Here is an 18,831-nt window from a genome sequence, read left to right on the forward strand (position 1 = left end):
TATCTTTGGAAAATCATGGGAGATAGGAGATATTCGAGAAGACTGGAAAAGGGCAAATATTGTGCCCATTTATAAAAAAGGAAATAAAAACAACCCAGGAAACTACAACCCAGTTAGTTTAACTTCTGTGCCAGAGAAGACAATGGAGAAAGTAATTAAGGAAATTATCTGCAAACACTTGGAAGGTGGTAAGCTGATAGGGAATAGCTAGCATGGATTTGTAAAGAACAAGTCATGTCAAACTAATCTGATAGCTTTCTTTGATAGGGTAACGAGTCTTGTGGATAAAGGAGAAGCGGTGGATGTAGTATACCTAGACTTTAGTAAGGCATTTGATACAGTCTTGCATGATATTCTTATCAATAAACTAGGCAACTTAGATGGGGCTACTATAAGGTGGGTGCATAACTGGCTGGATAATAAGTACTCTCTGAGTATGGTAAATGGTTCCCAATCCTGCTGGAAAGGTGTAACAAGTAGGGTTCTGTTTTGGGACCAGCTCTGTTCAATATCTTCATCAATGACTTAGATACTGCCATAGAAAGTACGCTTATTAAGTTTGCAGATGATACCAAACTGGGAGGGATTGCAACTGCTTTGGAGGACAGGGTAATTCAAAATGATCTGGACAAATTGGAGAAATGGTCTGATGTGAACAGGATGAAGTTTAATACAGACAAATGCAAAGTGCTCCACTTAGGAAAGAACAATCAGTTTCATACATACAGAATGGGAAGAGACTGTCTAGGAAGGAGTATGGCAGAAAGGGATCTAGGAGTTATAGTGGACCACAAGCTAAACATGAGTCAACAGTGTGATACTCTTGCGAAAAACGCAAACATGATTCTGGGATGCATTAACAGGTGTGTTGTAAGCAAGACACAAGAAGTCATTCTTTCACTCTACTCTGCGCTGGTTAGGCCTCAACTGGAATAGTGTCTCCATTTCTGGGCACTGCATTTCAAGAAAGATGTGGAGAAATTGGAGAGGGTCCAGAGAAGAGCAACAAGAATGATTAAAGGTCTAGAGAACATGACCTATGAAGGAAGGCTGAAAGAATTGGGTTTGTTTAGTTTGGAAAAGAGAAGACTAAGAGGGGACATGATAGCAGTTTTCAGGTATCTAAAAGGGTGTCATAAGGAGGAGGGAGAAAACTTGTTCACCTTAGCCTCTAAGGACAGAACAAGAAGCAATGGACTTAAACTGCAGTAAGTGAGGTTTAGGTAGGACATTAGGAAAAAGTTCCTAACTGTCAGGGTGGTTAAATACTAGAATAGCCTGCCCAGGGAGGTTGTGGAATCTCCATCTCTGGAGATATTTAAGAGTAGGTTAGATAAATGTCTATCTGGGATGGTCTAGACAGTATTTGGTCCTGCCATGAGGGCAAGGGACTGGACACGATGACCTCCCGAGGTCCCTTCCAGGCCTAGAATCTATGAAATGAATGAGCATACACCACTTATATAATATGCTAATATCCCATAGTAACAAATCACATATTTGCACCTAACTTCATAACTGACCCTTGATGTTGCAGCCTAAACCTTACCTTTAGTGGTGGGAACTCTCTCCTAACCCACACAACCCAACTCTACTGCCAGAAAATTAATGATCACCACTGATAGTGGAAATCAATCTAAATATTAGCACTTTTAATGTATTTTTCTCTCCATCACAGAACACAGAGCAGAGGGTTAAATTCTTAACAGTAAAACAGTTGAATTGAGTTCAAGACGTTGAGAATCATGCTCCCCGCATTGTCTAATTCCTGTCATGACAATCTTTGAGCTAACACTTTGGCAGAATACAGTTCTTATTGTCGCAAATCTTTCTGCGGTTGGGAAAGCACTATGTGGCATGATACTTTGCTGCTTCAGGAAATACTTTAAGATGAGGTAAAGAAGAGACAAATAGAGTGCTGGGGAAACAAAAGGAAGGAACAGGAGGCACAGAAACATAAGGGAGATTTTATAAAAGGAGGATCTGTTGCTCTAGATATCTAAGTTTGGTAACTAAGACTGGTCCCGTCATGCCTGTAGGTGGGTGCTGAGACAGTACCTCAAATTACTCTTAATGATCTTTGGCAGATTGTAGGTCTATGAGTTTCCAAGAGATACCTAGGAGTGGTGCAGTAATGTGGGACAAGGGATGAATGAGGAGGGAAAAAGAGAAGAGGCACCAAAAGAACCTAAATATGGGAGGAAAGAAAAGAAATGGGAAAGAGGGAAAGAAACATTTTTGCAGAAATTCTGACAATTCATCCTTCCTCCTACATCTGAGTTGAATGCTGAACATAGTTTTCTATGGAATCAGTCAACATGACTCACTGAATCGATGGAGGCCTTGGTAGGAAGTGATGGGAAGTGTAGAGTATTTGCTTTTACTACGTATTCTCTTATTCCTACGTCTTTTATATGTTTTTCAATATTCAGTATTTTTACTTTTTAAATTATGATGTAGCAATAAGACTTTTGCCACTTACCTCGCTTTTGTGCCTCTTCATCATCACTGTCACTCTCTTCAGATGACGACGATGACGATGATGATGAAGATGATGATGATGAAGAGGAAGAGGATGCTGAAGAACAAGAGGAGGAGGATGAAGAGCTGGATCCTGTTCGGGAGCGTGAACAAGAAGAGGAAGAGGAAGAGGACGATGAAGATGACCTGGAAGAACAGGATGATCTGTCTGAATCAGAGTCAGAATCGGAACTAGAGTCTGACCCTCTTTCGTTGACTCTCTGTTTTTTGGAAGCAGGGTTTGGTGTAAGGGGCTCTGTCCTTGCTGCAACCATACGCCTGTCATTTTCACTCTTCATACCAGGTTTGTGGTCTGTAGTCTGTAATGGTGTGCCATTTTTGGGGCTCAAAGGTTCAGATTTCATCATTGTCCGTGTTTCCTCAGTAGACATAGATTCCTCTTCAGATGACTGAGGGTCCTCTTTAAGGTTTTCATTTTTAAGTTTTGTATTCTCAAGAGCATTCCCTTTAGTATCCGGCAATCTTGACTGAGGTGTAAGAGGAGACGCAGACAATGCCATCTGATACTGGTGTAAAAGTGGAGTAGAATTCCTTGATAGTGCCACTTTATTCTGACTGTAATTCCTCTGGGCAGACATAAACGAGAGTTCAGGATCACGAAGAATGTGATAGTCTGTTCTGCTAACCCCATGTTTAGCAGCTCCAATAAGTAAATCCCTGTCATGAGTCCCACACTCCCACCAGACTGGCAAGTCTGGATTTGGCTGACAAAGTTTCAAGCGTTCAAACAGCTGTGGATGTCGGAGGGCCTGTTCTCGTACCTTCCTCAGGAGTTCAATGCGATATAAGGTCCGAGAAGCACGCTCCTCTGTAATTGGTTGGATAAAAATGGTTGGGTCTACAAGTTCTGTACAAAAATAAAACAAATGGGAGTATCTGGCAAACAAAACCTTGTAGTGCAGATTAGAAGCAGGTGACACTAACCAGTTAACACCCAAGTCCCACAAAACATTGACCTCATGTTCCACATTAGACTTTCCCTATTTTCTTCTCCTCTAATAAAATTTTGGGAAGCAGACAGAGTTGTGGCTTTTCAGAAAGAGGAAACAAACAATATTTTGTCTGATCAGTATCGACTACATGACACAAAAAATATTGTTAAAACATACTGTACTCTATTTTCCTACGATACATACCTTCTTTTGAGGGAAGGCGACAGACTCTCCTGCACATAGACATAAATGCATACAAGTACTTCTCTAAACTCTCATCAGTTTTCTTATGTAGCCTAGCCATGGCTCTAAATTTTGTCCAGTCAAATCGACCCCCGTCAGGATCAAACACCACTCCAAATGTGGATACAACCCTGTAAAAATCAGCTTCTTCTCTTCTTGTCCATCTTGGTTGGTAACAGAAAGAAAAAAAACACATCAATCAAGTTTGGACATTTAGTAATGTTCTTAATATTATCACCTGTGACAATTAGTGACCACAGCTTTTAAAAAAATTGAAGTCTTTTTGAGTTTCTATAGGCTCACACGTTTAAACTGAATACTTTTACTTTGCACAAACCTTTGTTGCCTTTCAATCTTGGCTGCCATTTTTGGATTTAGAGCAGCTTCTTCATATGGAGGCTGCATCACAGTGGCCTGAACTGGAAACGCTGGTTGGATTTGCTGGGCCTGCCTGTTCTTACTAGTCCGTTGGTAGGCTGTTATTAGGCGGCGCAGACGTGTTGTTAAAGCAGACTGAGTGGGCCAATAAATTTTGTCTCCTTCCATTATCTGACCATCTACATTAAAAGAAAATCAAACAAAATCAAAGAAACAAGTCAAGTATTGATGGAGCCTCAGGTTCTGCATTACCCCCAAAGCAGGGTTGCATCAAGATATAATGTAGTCCAGCATGACAGAATACTATACATTAATAACAACAATCATATATTAAATTTAATGTACTTTACCTCCGTCAGCTATTACTAGATCTCCTGGTGATGAAGCATCATCCTAAAAAACCCAAGATTTGAAATAAATCAAAAATATGAATCCATCAGAGACGTAGTTAAACAACACACACCTTAGGTAGATAACTAATAAAAGTAAAATAAGAATAATAGTATGTTACAGACAATTGGCTATTAAGCATCTTTAATATGAAGGGATCACACAAAAATACTTTTTAAAAGACTTCTATGAGACTTATAAGAAATATTAAAAATGTTAAAACAACTAGCTCCATGAAGTTAGAAGTAACTGTTCATTATGATAGAAAGAACTAAAAACAGATGCATACCATACCTCCATATCATCTTTAAACATTGCTGGGGCTGGTTTATATTCTGGATCTTCTACATCTCTGTTAAAAGTTCAACACAGCAAAATAATCTATTTCAATACTTTTTTAAAAGGACCTATTCTATTTATATTACGCAAAGCAATTCTAAATCAAGAAGGATTTATTCTCTGGTTAATTTTCTACTGGGAAATCTCAGTCACTGTACTTTGGAGGGGAAAAAACATTACAACAGGAACTATGGCTTCAACATTTTCCCTCTTTCCAAGAGGTCTTCTATCTGTGGCCCTAAATTTTGGCCATCTACCCTCTGTCTCATGAAAAATGAACTACTACTACTCTTTGGAAGTTATCAGTGCTACTCAAATTGATTTGAAGTGGTTGCTGTTTAGCAACACTGGACATTTCTGGCCTCCAGAGGAAAAGCTGACTAATGTGGTAGCACTCCCAATTTCTGCTGGCTTTTGTACTGAGGAATCAAAGTCACATCTCTCATATACCAATGCAAAGCACTATCACTGCTACATGGATAACCTAAGTTTTTATGTTACCAGTGAACTCCCCTGTCTAAATATTGGGCTATAAAATACACTGGGCCTGATTTTCTCTTCACTTACACTGGAATACACCAGAAATAATGCCATTTACATCAATCAACTTACACTAGTGTAAAAACAGTGTGAGAAGAGAATCAGGCCCAGTGTATAAGTTTAGTTCAGTTTACATCTAATAGCTTGTAACAAAACTGAAACATTCATACCCATCAATGTAATCGTTTGCTCTTTGTTCAGCAGCGACTGCTTTCTCATCTGGTTTGCCCACCCTTTCCAAGAAACAGAGTACAGGATCTGCTCTAATAGTGTTGTACTTTTCATAGCCTGAATGGGAAGAAGCAATAACATACAAGTGATTTTTAAAAGAATGCATAAAAGGAAACAAAAGGAAAGGTTTGTGTCAGGGGAAAAATATTTTTAGTCATCCTTATTACTTACCATGCTTAAAAACTCCAATTAGGAGGGATTTATCTGCATCTGCATCCCACCATTCTGCAGGGACCTCAGAATGCTCTGGCTCAGGTACCCAAACATCAACTTCACTGAAAAATTCACCAATAAAACAAACATAAATCTACACAAGGAAGGATGAAATTTAATTTGTCTTTGTTATTCCACATTTTATACTTCAATTTTTAATAGAAAGCAGCAATAATATTACATGTCCAAACATACAAAAACTAGCCTCTGATCAAAAACCTAAACATCATTTTATTCACAGCTTTCATGTTGGTTAAAAGACTCAGAGTACATAGGCCACACTCTCTTTTACAAAAATATCTGTAAGCTGGCATTCCAAGAAATTAAAAAAAAAAAAGAAGCACTGACAGACACATAAATCATAAATAGTGCAACATGAATGAAAATGACAATTTTTCCACTGAGGACTGAGAGCTTTGGTAATTTGCAGCTAAATTAAAGCATATAAATTGCTTTTCATAGCACTGAAACCAATGAAATTTTTGTCATTACCTTCAATGAGAGTAAAAAGAGACCCATTATCTGAATTCTATCACTAAGAAGCATGGGAATCCTGCTGACAGAGTATAAAATCAGGTGAATTTGTATTTGTCCTAAATATATTTATATTTCCTAAAACTTAGAATTGGTAATGATAAAAAGGTAAATACAACAGAAACAATATTTTCATGGGCAAAAATTGTAAATATTTTTTGTTTTTCCCTATGAGGTATTTTTACTTAATAGTTTACATTTAAAAACAAGCAAAAAAACTTCAGTATAGTTCACCTGGCATCAACTCCATCAAACACTTTCTGGCATTCATTACCAATGACTTCTTGTTTTAAGTAATACAGCATTCGTACTCTAAGCAAGACCCTAAAAACAAACACATAAAAAATAGACATTAGAACTCTATCAAGCTTTAAGTTTGGAAGGCTTTTTTGTGAAATTAACGAGTTATTGGTTTTTTTGCAACGTTGCTTTTTCCTGAAATACAGGGGGAACTGGTAGTGATCCTATATTTAGACTGCCTAACATTTAAGATTCGTACAACCTTTACCTGAGAACCTCTAAGACTTCCATTCTTTGCAACAAGCCTTTGAAAGTCAAGGCATGTCTCTAGCCTTCTTGTCCCCTGAAATTCTGTTCAGGTTTGGCTGAGTTATAAACTGTTAAAAATTGCCATTTCCCTTCCCTCACTTGCATTCCTCAGGAAAAATGTTGGCAGCCCACCCATATAACATTCTAGAAAGCCAGGCCAATAGCAAAGCAGCAGCAGCACCACGGTCATACACTCTACCGGAAGCTGCCAGAGCAGCAGGGAGAACAAGAGCTAGGCTGGACAAGCCTCCTGCAAGAACCCTCCAGCATCCAGCAAATGGCCCATCTGGCCCTTTGAGGGAACTACATGCAACAGGAACTCCTCAAACTCAAGAGGGAGTGGAAGGAACACCCTCAAAAGATGAACTTGGAAGCTTAAATTCATAACTTTGCTACATACTAACAATGATGGACTGACCAGAGACATTGAATTTATTGCTTATTACTACCATCTATAAGCCCATGGACTGCATATCACATAGACTGGGGAAGGCTGTGGCTCCCCAAACAGCCCGGTGTGGCCCCACCCACACTCCTCCTTGAACCCCTTCCTGGCTTGCCCTTCTCCCTTGGCCCCAGCCCAGGCATGCTGCTCCTCTTTCAGGGCAGTGTGCTGTGACTAGGGCAGCTGGGACTTGAGGTGGGGAGGAGAGGGAGGGCTCAGGCTGCCCGGCACTGGGGCCACACCACCCAGCACTCGGGGCAGGAGGCACTGGGGCTGCCTGCCCTGTGCCTGGGGGAGGCCGACTGCCCTGCGCTCAGAGGGAGGGGGGGCACCCGCTCTGCATGCGGGGTTAGTGGGGGCTGCGTTGGGGCGGCTTGAGGAAGGTGGCAAGTCTTCCGATAGGGGGAGGGGGCGGGGCTAGCTAGGGGCCTCCCCCAGCTGGCAGTTCACCCGCTGCCCCTGTATAAGCCATTTAACACCCAAACCTCCCACTCAGCCTTTTTTCCCCTCTATGACTGGACAGATGTTAACAGGGCACTTCACCTTGAATGGTCCCTTGAAATGTGTGTTAAACATTAATACTTACTAAACAATCTGTTCTACCTTATATTTAGCTCTGTCACTCTGAGCATGTTTCCCAGACTTGAAGAAGAACTCTGTGTAAGCTCAAAAGCTCGTCTCTCTCACCAATAGGCGCTAGCCTAATAAAAGATATTACTTAGCGCTCTTTGTTTTTATTTTATTTAATTTTTCCCCAGGAATTTATCAGTGTTTATTACCACAACAACAAAAACAAGGGAAAATCAGTGCAAAAAATTATTTTTTTCTGGGTAAATATCAGGGTTTACTTTGGTGGATGGAAAGACGGACAAAAAGTATTCAGCAGATGAATGCTTTGAATTCTGTTAATCAATGTGGTGTGCTGCAGAATTAAAACAGAACTCAAAACACAATGCCCCTCTAAGTTTAAGAAAACAATATATCTCTAAACCCCAAATAAAACCATTTATTTGAATAAACAGTTTACTGTTGTAGACTTAGAACTACTAGCCTATAAATATTTACATTTAATAACTGGGCCACACAATTTGCAGCACATATACTCAACTTCATCTTTTTCTCCTGTTTTTGTTTTTTAAAAACTTTCCTTGTGTTCTGAAACTTATTCGGATACAGATTTTTGGTCATCCCCCTCATTTTAATGTGTCAAATCTTTAAACCATTATTTGCTAATAAGCTTACGCTTGAAATGCGTAAGTGAAGGGAATGGGTTTCATCAGTATGTTCAGATGCATGCCTGTTTGTTTATTGTGTGTATCTTCTAGACCAGGGGTCGGCAACCTTGCAGAAGTGCTGTGCCGAGTCTTCATTTATTCACTCTAACTTAAGGTTTTGTGAGCCAGTAATACATTTAAACGTTTTTAGAAGGTCTCTTTCTATAAGTTTATAATATATAACTAAACTACTGTTGTATGTAAAGTAAATAAGGTTTTTAAAAGTTTAAGAAGCTTCATTTAAAATTAAATTAAAATGCCGAGCCCCCCCGACCAGCGGCCAGGACCCAGGCAGTGTGAGTGCCACTGAAAATGAGCTTGTGTGCCGCTTTCAGCATACGTGCCATAGGTTGCCTACCCCTGTTCTAGACTAATACATAGCCTTACTTCAACAGGCAGCTTTGCATATACACACAGACTAGTGTATTTTTGTAATACATATATTTCATGAAATGTATTGTATTTTCCTAATAAAAAAAGTTATTTTTTATATATTTGAATGATACAAAAGTTGGGTGAAAATCAGAAAAATCAAGTAATACTTTTCATAAAACTGGGAATTTTTCAGTAAAAATCTTTTAAAACTGAAACGAAGGGGCTTCATATTAATTCACTCACTTTGTGTCTCTATACTTATGGAGGCTCATGTAGCCTTAATTCAACCTCCTCTGTACGTATGCATTATGGAAGTCATTAGTTACCATTTTTTCCCTCACAGGAAATACTGTTCATTCACAGCATACATAATGGACTCACAAAGAGGCTGAATTAAGGCTATATGGACCAGGCATTTCATAATTTTCAAATGCTTCATTTTGCAACCTAAAATGCTAGCTTAAAATAGTTTAATGTTAATGTAATATTTATATACTATACAGTACAATTAAGATTTCTCTAATACCTGTGGGTTTTCAACCAAATTTCTCTTAAAATTTGCTTACTGAGAAACAAGTATTTTAGACCAGAGAAGTTGCAATACTGTGAAACAAACAATTTGAAGTGTGTCACAAAACCCACCATATTATTTCTAAACTGACTATATGCCACCAGACCTGAAGAAGAGCTCTGTGTGGCTCAAAAGCTTGTCTCTCTCACCAACAGAAACTGGTCCAATAAAAGATATTACCTGATCCACATATCTCACCAGAAGGTCACTTATTTGTTTCCAAGTTCAAATGTAACTGCCAAGCAAATCTACACAGTACATCGTACCCTCGCTAGAACGCGCGTCTATATAGTGTGAATTCACATATAATGCAGTCGCAGCCATGGATCCCAAATTTAATTACTTTAATTGCAATTTATTTTAATGCGGTCCCGCGTTAATGCGGTACCGCGCATGAATCCCAAATCCTGCGTTCTAGCGAGGGTCCGGTGTATCTCCACAGTGAAAATCCTGACTCCACTGACATCAGTGTGATTTTTCCCATTGACTTAATCTGGCCAGGATTTCACCCTTGACTGAACTAAGCCAAGGCCCCATGGTAGTTGCAGCCAAGCCATATGTGAAATAGGAAAAGCCCAGCTTGCAATGTTTTAGTCACATACCCTGCTAAATGCCGTAGTAATAAATATCAAATAAGGAGTGGACTTTTATCAGTGTTTGTGAAGCTGACTCTTGTGAAAGAGAATATACTGGGAAAACAGCTCTCACAAACAGATGATAGAGCTGTCAAGCGTTTAAAAAAATTAATTTTGACTAATCGCGTTATTAAAAAAATTGCTATTAATCGCACTGTTAAACAATAATAGATATCATTTATGTCAATATTTTTGGATGTTTGCTACATTCTCAAAAATATTGATTTCGATTACAACATAGCATACAAAATATACAGTGCTCATTTTGTATTTATTTTTTATTATAAATATTTGCACTGTAAAAATAAAAAATATTTTTCAATTCACTTAATAGGGGTACTGTACTGCAATCTCTTTATCATGAATGTTGAACTTACAAATGTAGAGTTATGTACAAAAAATGACTTCATTCAAAAATAAAACAATGTAAAACATTAGAGCCTTCAAGTCTACTCAGTCCTACTTCTTGTTCAGCCAATCACTCAGACAAACAAGTTTGTTTACATTTGCAGGAGATACTGCTGCCCACTTCTTGTTTACAATGTCACCTGAAAGTGAGAACAAGTGTGGGCATGGCACTGTTGTATCCGGCGTCGCAAGATATTTACATGCCAGATGTGCTAAAGATTCATATGTCCCTTAATGCTTCAACCACCATTCCAGGGACAGGCATCCATGCTGATGATAGGTTCTGCCCAATAACGATCCAAAGCGATGCAGACCAAAGCATGATCATTTCATCATCTGAGTCATGTCACCAGCAGAACAGACAGTTACCTTTTCCATAACTCGTGTTCTTCGAAATGTGTTGCTCATATCCATTCAACTTAGGTATGTATGGATACTGTTGTGGATACTGTTTATGGAAAAACTTCCGGCATTGCTGCATGTGGTGAGCACACACACCTAAGTTGAATGGACATGAGCAATCACTCGAAGAAGGAGGCCGATTTTCTTTTTTGGTGATTCAGGTTCTGTAGTTTCCGCATCGGAGTGCTCCTCTTTTAAGACTTCTGAAAGCATGCTCCACACCCTGTCCCGATCAGATTTTGGAAGGCACTTCAGATTCTTAAATCTTGGGTTGAGTGCTGTAGCTATCTTTAGAAATCTCACTTTGGTACTTCTTTGCGTTTTTTCAAAACTGCAGTGAAAGTGTTCTTAAAACAAACAACATGCTGGGTCATCATCCAAAATGGCTACAACATGAAATATTTGGCAGAATGCGGGAAAACAAAGAGCAGGAGACATAGAAGTCTTCCCCAATGAGTTCAATCACAAATTTAATTAACAAATTATTTTTTTAATGAGCGTCATCAGCATGGAAACATGTCCTCTGGAATGGTGGCCAAAGCATGAAGGGGCATACAAATGTTTAGCGTATCTGGCACGTAAATACCTCACAGTGCTGGCTACAAAAATGTCTGTTCTCACTTTCAGGTGACATTGCAAATAAGAAGTGGGTAGCATTATCTCCCATAAATGTACACAAACTTGTTTATTTTAGCCACTGACTGCCCAAGAAGTAAGACTGAGTGGACTTTAGGCTCTAAAGTTTTACACTGTTTTGGTTTTGAGCCCTATTACTCCAGCCAGGACCTTAGCTAACAGCTAACTACACTACTTAACACTAATTACAATTAAACAAAGGCCTGAAGTCCAATGGAAGAAAACTCTTAGCTCAGACAAGCAAGAGAGGCGCTCCAACTGACCACCATGGGCGGTCAGAAGGAACTAAGAGGCCGTGGGCCAGCAGGGCCTAATATACCATGGCATGGGTATGGTACACTAGCGGGAGCTACAGCTGGCCCTACGGGTACCACTAAGGCAAAGATCTCTGAGGCCGCACACATGGGCGTGCACGCACACCTAGAATGGAATCGACATGAGCAAGCACTCGAAGAAGAAATCAATATATTTGAAAATGTAGATAAACATCCAAAATATTTAATAAATTTCAACTGATATTCTATTATTTAACAGTGTGATTAAAACTATTAATTTTTTAAAATCATAAGAATTTTTTTTGAATTAATCACGTGAGTTCACTGGGATTAATCGACAGCCCTAATAAATAAGTATAATTCCTTATATTTTACAATGCTTTAAATTCATGCTGAAATCTGAAACACTAACATTAATCTAAAGTTACATGCTGTAACCTTTGCAGCTTTGCACAGCAGCGTTACTCTGTATACAAAAGCAGAATACAAGAAGGCTTGAGGAATACACTCAAACCAAAAGCCTTCAGGCATTCTGCTATGCTTGGCTATTGCAGACAGGAGCATACATATGGAGCCACATAAGAAAAAGTCTGTAAGGTTTATAGTGTTTTTGTATAGCTATGAATTTTATTTATGTTCCACTTTCCCCCAAATGCTTTTTACTTATGTTAAACGGTTTAAACAAGAGGAGATGTGAAGTACTGTAATCTCTGTGTTAGCTATAGAGTCATTCCAGAGAACAAGAAATAGACGAACAATTTTGTAGATGACGAAGTGGGTATTCACCCACGAAAGCTCATGCTCCCAAACGTCTGTTAGTCTATAAGGTGCCACAGGATTCTCTGCTGCTTCTAAAGTTTTGCTTATTTCTGGAATACTATGATCAAAACAAGGTAATAAACAAGGTTACAAACTTTGCTCTGTTTAATGCAGGGTCTGTGCAAGACTTTCAAAACATGTCAAAGATAATAGACGAGAAGTAATGCAAAGAAATGACGAAACTCTCAACCCTAGTATAAACAGAGCCAGAGTGAAGCTCAGATTTTGAGAGAGCTTATAAACTGCATTGCTGACTCCCAGACTGGTGGTAATGTATTGGTCTTTCTGTATTACACTGTTTTAATCTTTGACTAATAATCTTTGATTAATAAAACTGATTGAGCCTAGCTATTTACTGAGTTAAATCAAACCCATAACAACCTCTAAAATCCAGATGGTCCCATTCCTTGCCACGGTTTTGAAACTGAAATGTATCTGTGTCTTCTAATGCCTGTAACTTCAACATATAGCTTAACCCAACAACAGAAACCCCCATACTGAAAGAGAAACAGGAAACTGATGGTAAGATTTCAGAAGCTGAGATTTTGCAGAAAGAAGATGGACAGAGGGCTGCTTCTACTCCTTCCTTCCATTTATGGACAGCTCCATTCTGCCCAAACCCAGCGCACTTGTTACAGATGTCTGGCACTGTAGGTGCATTCTTAACAAGAAAGGGCCCACAAAGACTAGCAGGTGTGACACCATCACCCAGAAATGTGTGGCCCACCCTCCACAAGCCTGCCCCACAAGCAGGTGCTGGTATCTCATTCTGTATAACACTCATAATTGTGAATTCTGTGGTTCTACAGAAGAAGCAGACTTCCCAGATCTCTGTTCACAGAATGATGAGTTGGCAAACAAGAAAGGAAACAAACAGTAGTAGTTAATATTTGTAAGATGCTTTGGAAATGTACGATAAGAGGCTGTAGAGGCTACTACTACTACAACAACAACAAGAGGTATGTTACTTTCTGCTTTGTAAAATCATTGGTGGGGAAAAATGAATGCCGCCCCCCGCCTTTTTGTTCTTCAAGATATACTTTTAATCTTTCAAGAGTATAACAACGAAGAACTAAACGAAAAAATAATCCTTTATACGAACTGAAAAAATATATTCACATATTTATATTAGTACTTACTTATTGCAGTGATGCTTTATGTGTTTTTTATATCCTTCATCTTGCAGTAGATGTTCTGGATTATACTTTCGAAGCCATTCTGCTTTATGTATATCAAATGTGCTGGCCTGAGTCTTCACTTTCTTTCCTTTTCTACCCCTGGGTACAGGCGCTGACAAACCTACACAAAATGAAAATACAAAGCAATGGACAGTAATGTACAACTGGCAGATGCTTTGCAGTCTTTTTTAAATTAATATATTCTAAAAGAGAGGTAAACCCTGGTGTGGTGACCTCAAATGCCATATGGGATACCAGGCTCATTCTGGCTCCTTGCTCTGCCAGAAAGGGAAAGTCTAAGAGGTGTATTTCACCATTAGGACAGAAAGATAAAGGAGAGACTGTATGTTGTCACTGGTAGCATATAGTGTACTAGGTTTCAATGAGCAGGAACTATGGGAAGGTTAAGTTTACATACAGTATACCAACCCATTGTGGAAAGCTGGCAAAAGCACAGAATGGGAAAAAGGAGGAGAATTTTCTTTTCCAATGAACCTTTTGAGATACCCTCAGCAAAATCCATTTACTTTAGTTATTACACTATTACATTACATTCTTCTTTAAACATACTTAGAAAATGTCACAAACTTACATACAACAAGTTGTCTAATTACAGAAACATGTAGTTCCTTACCTAGGTGATTCTGTAGCTCTCGTGTCTGCCCATCCTCTGTTGGGGTGATGAGATCCCATATAAAACTTTTTATCTTTTCATCTCCTCTGTAGTGAACAAGGCAATATGCTAGGAGTGCTCGGCAAATTATCTCCACATCCTGTTCATTTAGTTGCCTCTTGAAGCGACCGTGTGATAAAATCTCTCTCCAACGACCCCACCTGATCCAAAGTGACACACCCAGCAGAGTTTTTAAAATACAATACTCAGGCAATCTGTACGTGAGCATTATTGCAAAAGGAACAACTTCTTAAGATTTTGTGGTTTTCACTTTTTTTGGTATCTTCGACAGCTTAAGCAACCAGAGTGCAAAGGACTGTTAATTACTCAGGTTTCAGATACACGATGTAAATATCAAAATAACTGTTTCAACTGAAATTCTGAAGACTGTATATCTCAAATATGGATCACTGGTTTAGATTTTTCAAAAATGGTTATTATAATACTGCTAAATGCACATACACTCACTCTCTTTTTATGTAAAATATGGCCAGGATTTTTGTTCCCAAATATTAGGCTCATCAATAGTAGGCTTGATTTTCAAAAGTGCTGAGCATCTGCAAGTTCCTACTCAAGCCAACTGGAACTGCAGGGTGCTTAGTATTTTTGAAAATCAGGTTGCTTATGCACCTAATTATGGATTTACAAGCCTAACTTATTGAAAATTGTGTCCTATTTTTCCAGACTGATTTTAAAATGAACACAAACTTCATGTGAATTATATTATGCAATTTCTAACTATGCATAGTTCTTTCCACTGAACACTTATAATTAATGTATAATCTGTGGATTAACAAGTTTCTCACATTTTGATTCACGAGGAAAAAAATTCACTCCTCTATTAAACTTTTCAGAAGGGGAAATACTTACACAGGGTACAGAACAGAACTCCCATCCCAAACAGATTCCCCCAACATGTCTGATGCATATGACTCTGATTTAAGAACTGCTATATTTTGACAGCATTATTTGTGAGTTGCAGTTCATCTGAGCTCCTGAAAACACTCCTCTTAACAATCAAGGAGAATGAGAATTAAAAATAGTACATTAAAAGTATATTAGAAAAATGACTTTAAATATTGAAGAAAAAATAAAGGAGTTATGCTGCCAATGTATCTCATACTTTACTAGTTTATAAGTCTCAACACTTGGCAACATTTAAAATGAACATAAGAATTTTATCTTAAGATCTGTAATTCATTCTTTTTTATAAAACTAAAAGTATATTCCATAAGTAGGATTTAGTATATTTAGAAATCAACACTATGTTGTCAGTTTCACTTTAACAAAAAATAGAACATATTTTACCCATAGACTAGTAAGTTTTTCTCCACTCGAAAGCACTCTGTTCTTCCATATCCACTGGAGCGGTCACAGGGCCTGCGGAGTTTTGGTTTATCATCTCCTTCACTGTCTGCATCTGATAACTCCGCCAGCTCATCTTTTGTGGCACTAAAGGGTCTTGTTTGCTTCCTAATTCTTGGGGTATCAATAACCAGGCTGTTCTGTAAAATTTTAACAAATATTATTTAAGACATGGTTGGTAACATTTTCTAAAAGTACCTGACATAATTTTGAGAGGGCAATTTCTTTTTAAACTCCATTAACGTTTACACAAAAGTCATAGAAATTACTACCTGTAAACCAATTATAATATTCTTATGCAACAAAAACAGACATTCTTCATTATTTACTCCTTCAGCGAGACCAATACATTAGTTACAAACTATATGTAACACGGTATTTTATTTGTACTAGGTATTGGGAACCACTTTCTTCCCTATGGTCTGGGCAATGCAAAGGAGATATAAAGTCATTTTAAAACTGACTACCTAGGAATTCCTTCAGCACAGGGGTAGCGTTAGGATTGTGCAGAAAAAAATGGTTACCTACCTTTTGTAACTGTTGTACTTCGAGATGTGTTGCTCATGTCTATTCCATTTTAGGAGTGCACATTCCCACGTGCACAGTTGTCGGAGATTTCTGCCTTAGCAGTATCCGTTGGGTTGGCTGTGGTGCCCCCTGGAGTGGAGTTCCCATGTGGTGGGGAATCAGGTGCCGCCAGCCCTGTGCCCTCTCAGTTCCTTCTTGCCGGCAACTCCGACAAAGGAGTAGGAGGGTGGGAAATGGACATGAGCAACACATCTTGAAGAACAGTTCCGAAAGGTAGGTAGGTAGGCAACTGTACATTTTTTCTTCTTTGAGCGCTTGCTCATGTCAATTCCACTAGAAGAACCACCGACATTGTGGCTCTCTCTCGCACTCCGAAATGCCCACGGTAGAGGTTGTGGCCAATGGAAACAAAGCAGTCAGACTGTCTCTTGTGTTCCAGCCATTCTTAGGTGCTAAAATGGTCTCCTGGGTCATCTGGGAAAAAATAGTTACCCACCTTTTAGTAACTGTTGTTCTTCGAGATGCGTTGTTCATGTCCATTCAAAGTAGGTGTGCGCCTGCCGCGTGCACACCAGCCGGAAGATTTTCTCCTAGCAGCATCCATAGGGTCGGCCCTGGCGCCTTCTGGAGTGGTGCCACTACGGCGCCCTATAAAGGGGCCCGCTGACCCTCCACCCCCTCAGTTCCTTCTTGCCAGCACTCCGACAGAGAGGCAGAAGGGTGGGTATTGGAATGGACATGAACAACACACCTCAAAGAACAACAGTTACTAAAAGGTGGGTAATCGTTTTTTCTTCTTCAAGTGCTTGTTCATGTCCATTCAAAGTAGGTGACTCACAAGCCTAATGTTAGGTGGCAGGTCGGAGATCACTGCTGACTGGAGTACTGCACGACCGAAGGCTGCATCATCCCTAGCCTGGTGCGTGATGGCATAGTGGGACAAGAATGTGTGGATGGAGGACCACGTGGCCGCTCCACAAATCTCCTGAGCTGGGATCTGAGCCAGGAATGCTGCAAAGGCGGCCTGCACCCTAGTGGAGTGGGCCGTGACCGGAGGCACAGGGGTCTTAGCTATGCGGTAGCATTCCCGGATCCAGGTCACGATCCACGAAGAGATTCACTGAGAGGAAACCGGGAGCCCCTTCATCCTATCTGCCACTGCGATGAAGAGCTGAGTTGAGCCTCTGAACGGCTTGGTACGCTCGATGTAAAAAGCTAAGGCCCTGCGGACATCCAAGGAATGTAACCTCCGCTCCTCATTGGAAGAGTGTGGTTTCGGATAAAACACCGGGAGAAAAATATCTTGACCCATGTGGAACTGTGAGCTGACTTTGGGTAGGAAAGCCAGGTGAGGTCTAAATTGGACCGTGTCCTTACAGAAGACTGTGTACGGGGGCTCGGATGTTAATGCCCTGAGCTCCGACACCCGCCTGGCCGAGGTAATCGCCACCAGGAAGGTGGTCTTATACAACAAGTACAACAGGGAGCACGAAGCCAGAGGCTCAAAAGGAGGTCCCGAGAGGGCGGAGAGGACCAGATTCAGGTCCCAAGCAGGGGTTGGCTGACGAACATGCGGAAATAGCCTGTTCATACTTTTGAGGAAATGCCCGACCAGCGGGTTCACAAACACCGAGGTATCCCCCTCTCCCGGATGGAAACCCGAGATGGCCGCCAAGTGAACACAAATCGAGGAGAGGGAGAGGCCCAGTTGTCTGAGGTGGAGCAAATAGTCTAGGACAATGGGGATTGGGACTCCCAGCGGATTGTGACCTCGCTGACCCGACCATATGGAGAAGCGCTTCCATTTGGCCAGGTAGGTGGCCCTAGTTGACGGTTTCCTACTACCGAGCAGCACTTGTCTGACCTGCTGGGAGCACTGCATCTCCACTGGGTTCAGCCATGGACCATCCATGCTGTGAGGTGAAGGGACTCCAGGTTCGGGTGGCGGAGGGAGCCCTGGTCTTGCATGATCAGGTCCAGGAGCAGGGGCGCCTGAACAGACATGTGCAGGAGTGACATGTACCAATGTTGATGCGGACACGCTGGAGCCATCAGGATTACCCATGCGTGGTCCCTGCGAATCTTCAAAATCACTCTATGTATCAGGGGGATCAGAGGAAAGGCATAGAGCAGACTGACCCCCCAAGACTGTAGGAAGGCGTCCGACAGAGACCTCTGACTGCGGCCCAGGAGGGAGCAGAACCATCAGCATTTTCTGTTTTCCCTCGAGGCGAACAGGTCTAACCAAGGAAAGCCCCAGAGCTGGAAAATTGAGCGTATCGCGTCCCATCGGAGGAACCACTCGTGACCCTGGAACGAATGGCTGAGGATGTCTGCCAAACCGTTCTGCTCCCGGA

The 18,831-nt window shown here is 40.4% G+C and overlaps 1 protein-coding gene across 14 annotated transcripts in view; it reads right to left on the reverse strand.

Annotated features, from left to right (window-relative positions):
- Nucleotides 1–18,831, reverse strand: part of CHD9 (chromodomain helicase DNA binding protein 9) — a 217,122-nt gene that overhangs the window by 43,683 nt on the left and 154,608 nt on the right. For all 14 annotated transcript variants that reach the window (XM_032805367.2, XM_032805366.2, XM_032805364.2 and 11 more), the window contains 11 exons: nt 15,890–16,086; nt 14,543–14,742; nt 13,870–14,029; nt 6,576–6,665; nt 5,766–5,869; nt 5,534–5,651; nt 4,779–4,836; nt 4,445–4,487; nt 4,054–4,273; nt 3,678–3,880; nt 2,483–3,388 (listed from right to left, as the gene is read on the reverse strand). In XM_032805367.2, the coding sequence (XP_032661258.1) occupies nt 2,483–3,388; nt 3,678–3,880; nt 4,054–4,273; nt 4,445–4,487; nt 4,779–4,836; nt 5,534–5,651; nt 5,766–5,869; nt 6,576–6,665; nt 13,870–14,029; nt 14,543–14,742; nt 15,890–16,086 (2,299 nt within the window). The remainder of the gene's footprint in view (nt 1–2,482; nt 3,389–3,677; nt 3,881–4,053; nt 4,274–4,444; nt 4,488–4,778; nt 4,837–5,533; nt 5,652–5,765; nt 5,870–6,575; nt 6,666–13,869; nt 14,030–14,542; nt 14,743–15,889; nt 16,087–18,831) is intronic.

Source organism: Chelonoidis abingdonii, chromosome 19 (assembly GCF_003597395.2).
Source record: "Chelonoidis abingdonii isolate Lonesome George chromosome 19, CheloAbing_2.0, whole genome shotgun sequence".
Taxonomy (NCBI): domain Eukaryota; kingdom Metazoa; phylum Chordata; order Testudines; family Testudinidae; genus Chelonoidis; species Chelonoidis abingdonii.